This window comes from Nannobrachium achirus, assembly GCF_963921795.1.
Source record: "Nannobrachium achirus genome assembly, chromosome: 4".
Classification (NCBI taxonomy): Eukaryota; Metazoa; Chordata; class Actinopteri; order Myctophiformes; family Myctophidae; genus Nannobrachium; species Nannobrachium achirus.
This window is the reverse complement of record NC_137813.1, coordinates 9,092,666-9,096,543: the sequence shown is the minus strand read 5'-3', so window position 1 is coordinate 9,096,543 and position 3,878 is coordinate 9,092,666. Positions and strand designations below refer to the sequence as shown.

The 3,878-nt window shown below is 57.8% G+C and overlaps 1 protein-coding gene across 1 annotated transcript in view; it reads left to right on the top strand.

Moving 5' to 3' along the window:
- Positions 1-2,025: 2,025 nt before the first annotated feature.
- LOC308282629 (histidine--tRNA ligase-like) overlaps positions 2,026-3,878 on the top strand; it is a gene marked incomplete at both ends in the record, with an annotated part of 2,438 nt that continues 585 nt past the window's right edge. Inside the window, one exon of the mRNA XM_080723014.1 lies at positions 2,026-3,597. Coding sequence (XP_080579140.1) covers positions 2,026-3,597 — 1,572 coding nt within the window. The remainder of the gene's footprint in view (positions 3,598-3,878) is intronic.

Sequence of the window (3,878 nt, the reverse complement as noted above, 5' to 3'; positions counted from 1 at the left end):
GAGGAGAGGGAGCCTGGCCCCGCGTCCAGCCCCCAGGACAGAGCTCTGTGACTGGGAGAGGAGGAGAGGGAGCCTGGCCCTGCTTCCAGCCCAGGACAGAGCTCTGTGACTGGGAGAGGAGGAGAGGGAGCCTGGCCCTGCTTCCAGCCCAGGACAGAGCTCTGTGACTGGGAGAGGAGGAGAGGGAGCCTGGCCCTGCTTCCAGCCCCCAGGACAGAGCTCTGTGACTGGGAGAGGAGGAGAGGGAGCCTGGCCCTGCTTCCAGCCCAGGACAGAGCTCTGTGACTGGGGAGGAGGAGAGGGAGCCTGGCCCCGCGTCCAGCCCCCAGGACAGAGCTCTGTGACTGGGGGAGGAGGAGAGGGAGCCTGGCCCCGCTTCCAGCCCCCAGGACAGAGCTCTGTGACTGGGGGAGGAGGAGAGGGAGCCTGGCCCCGCGTCCAGCCCCCAGGACAGAGCTCTGTGACTGGGGGAGGAGGAGAGGGAGCCTGGCCCCGCTTCCAGCCCAGGACAGAGCTCTGTGACTGGGAGAGGAGGAGAGGGAGCCTGGCCCCGCTTCCAGCCCAGGACAGAGCTCTGTGACTGGGGAGGAGGAGAGGGAGCCTGGCCCTGCTTCCAGCCCCCAGGACAGAGCTCTGTGACTGGGAGAGGAGGAGAGGGAGCCTGGCCCTGCTTCCAGCCCAGGACAGAGCTCTGTGACTGGGAGAGGAGGAGAGGGAGCCTGGCCCCGCTTCCAGCCCCCAGGACAGAGCTCTGTGACTGGGGGAGGAGGAGAGGGAGCCTGGCCCCGCTTCCAGCCCCCAGGACAGAGCTCTGTGACTGGGGAGGAGGAGAGGGAGCCTGGCCCCGCTTCCAGCCCCCAGGACAGAGCTCTGTGACTGGGGAGGAGGAGAGGGAGCCTGGCCCCGCGTCCAGCCCAGGACAGAGCTCTGTGACTGGGGGAGGAGGAGAGGGAGCCTGGCCCCGCTTCCAGCCCCCAGGACAGAGCTCTGTGACTGGGGAGGAGGAGAGGGAGCCTGGCCCCGCTTCCAGCCCCCAGGACAGAGCTCTGTGACTGGGGAGGAGGAGAGGGAGCCTGGCCCCGCGTCCAGCCCAGGACAGAGCTCTGTGACTGGGGGAGGAGGAGAGGGAGCCTGGCCCCGCTTCCAGCCCCCAGGACAGAGCTCTGTGACTGGGGAGGAGGAGAGGGAGCCTGGCCCCGCGTCCAGCCCCCAGGACAGAGCTCTGTGACTGGGGGAGGAGGAGAGGGAGCCTGGCCCCGCTTCCAGCCCCCAGGACAGAGCTCTGTGACTGGGGAGGAGGAGAGGGAGCCTGGCCCCGCGTCCAGCCCAGGACAGAGCTCTGTGACTGGGGGAGGAGGAGAGGGAGCCTGGCCCCGCTTCCAGCCCCCAGGACAGAGCTCTGTGACTGGGGAGGAGGAGAGGGAGCCTGGCCCCGCTTCCAGCCCAGGACAGAGCTCTGTGACTGGGGGCGTGGGAGAAGGGGCCGGGGCAAATGTAACTAGAAAGTCTTGCGAATTACTTACGTCGTACCATTTGAATTTTTCCTGTTCAAGTCAAAGTGGAAAATTAATTCACTAATAAATAAATTAAATGGCCATATATGGAGATCTCTGTGTCAGTCCTTAGTCCCTTTTATGCCCATTTATGGAGATCCCTGTTGTCATCAATATTAAGCCTATATCTTGGAAAGCCCATATATGGACATACCGTGTCAGTCTCATGTGGTCTATGATGTCAGTCATCTATGATGTCCGTCATCTCCATATTTGGGAAAAGTTACATTTTTTATTAAAGTCGATGGAGATTTTCTTTTTCCACAAATACATCTATATAAACAAGTGTAGTCATGACAACGGTTTGTGCGGCATGTGACATCACAGCTCAGCTCTGGTTATAGTCTATATAAGAGGCTGCAGGTGTGTGTCCGCCACAGAGTGGAGGGGAGTGTGTTGCTGTAGCTTGTAGCGCTGGGCGTCTTTCATGGTAATGTTAACCACATGCTGATGAAATAATACACACACAGTCATGGCAGACAATAGAACAGAGATTCAAGAAGCAATTAAAGCGCAAGGCGAGGTGGTTCGCAAACTGAAAGCAGAGAAGGTGAGCAAAGAGCGGATCAATGAGGAAGTAGCCAGGGTGCGGCAGCTGAAGTTGCAGCTTGGAGGCGACGATGGCAAACACCAGTTTGTCCTCAAAACGCCAAAGGGGACGAGGGACTACACACCCAAGCAGATGGCCATCAGGGAGAAGGTGTTCAACACCATCGTCAGCTGCTTTAAACGCCACGGCGCCGAGACTATAGACACGCCCCTCTTTGAGTTGAAGGAGACGTTGACGGGCAAGTATGGCGAGGACTCAAAGCTCATCTACGACCTCAAGGACCAAGGAGGAGAGCTGCTGTCCCTCAGATACGACCTCACTGTGCCTTTTGCTCGCTTCCTGGCCATGAACAAGGTCACCAACATCAAGCGCTACCACATCGCCAAGGTCTACCGCCGTGACAACCCAGCCATGACCCGGGGCCGCTACAGGGAGTTCTACCAATGCGATTTTGACATAGCAGGTGAGTATGATCCCATGATTCCTGATGCAGAGTGCCTGAAGATCGTCCATGAAATCCTCAGTGAATTGGACCTGGGAGACTTCCGGATCAAGGTGAACGACCGGCGAATTCTGGACGGAATGTTTGCCGCGTGTGGCGTGCCAGACGACAAGTTCAGAACCATCTGTTCTACGGTGGACAAGTTGGACAAGATGTCCTGGGAGGAGGTGAAGGAGGAGATGGTCAAAGAGAAAGGGCTGTCAGAGGACATCGCCGACCAGATCGGGGAGTATGTGAGCATGCAGGGTGGTATGGACCTAGCAGAGCGCCTGCTCCAGGACCCTAAGATGAGCCAGAGCCCAGCGGCGTGTGCTGGCCTCAAGGACATGAGTCAGCTCTTCAGCTACCTGCAGCTTTTCCAGGTGACAGACAAGGTGGTGTTTGACCTGAGCTTGGCCAGAGGTCTGGACTACTACACAGGCGTCATCTACGAGGCGGTGCTGAGCCAGGCAGGGGACGTGCTGCCACCGCCGCCGGTCGCCATGGACGACGGCGGCCAGAACGGCGCCGCCATTGAAGGAGGAGGAGACCAGGCGGTGAGCGTGGGCAGCGTGGCCGGGGGAGGACGCTACGACGGCCTGGTGGGCATGTTCGACCCCAGGGGCAAGAAGGTGCCCTGCGTGGGTGTCAGCATCGGCATCGAGAGGATCTTCTCCATCATGGAGGCCAAGGCCAAGGGAAATGAGCGTACCACAGAAACGCAGATCATGGTAGCCTCGGCACAGAAGAATCTACTGGAGGAGAGACTAAAACTCACAGCCGAGCTCTGGAACGCTGGCATCAAGGCAGAGACGATGTACAAAAAGAACCCCAAGTTACTGAACCAGCTGCAGTACGCGGAGCAGACGGGGGTCCCCCTGGTGGCCATCCTAGGAGAACAGGAACTGAGAGACGGAGTGGTCAAACTCCGCACCGTTTCCCTCAGAGAGGAGGTGGACATACCAAGAGGAGATCTAATAGCAGAGATCAAGAGAAGGACACAGAAGAATCCTGCAGGAGCCCAATACAGTTCCTTAACACATGGGCTGCTAAGCTTTATAACATTTCTAGCTGTTGCTGCTGCCTCACGCTTTATTTTGAAGAGCCTCGGAAGCTCCAGTTAAGTGAAAAGGACCTTTTCTTTGACGATGGCTAAGCCAGATTGCTCACATAGAAACATCGTTTTTTCAAAAAACCTTTGAAGGATTCAAAAGACACTTATAGGACCGGGTCAAAATTCGAATTTTCACGATTTAAAAAAAATAGCAGATCTACAATCTCGCAGCGCGGCACT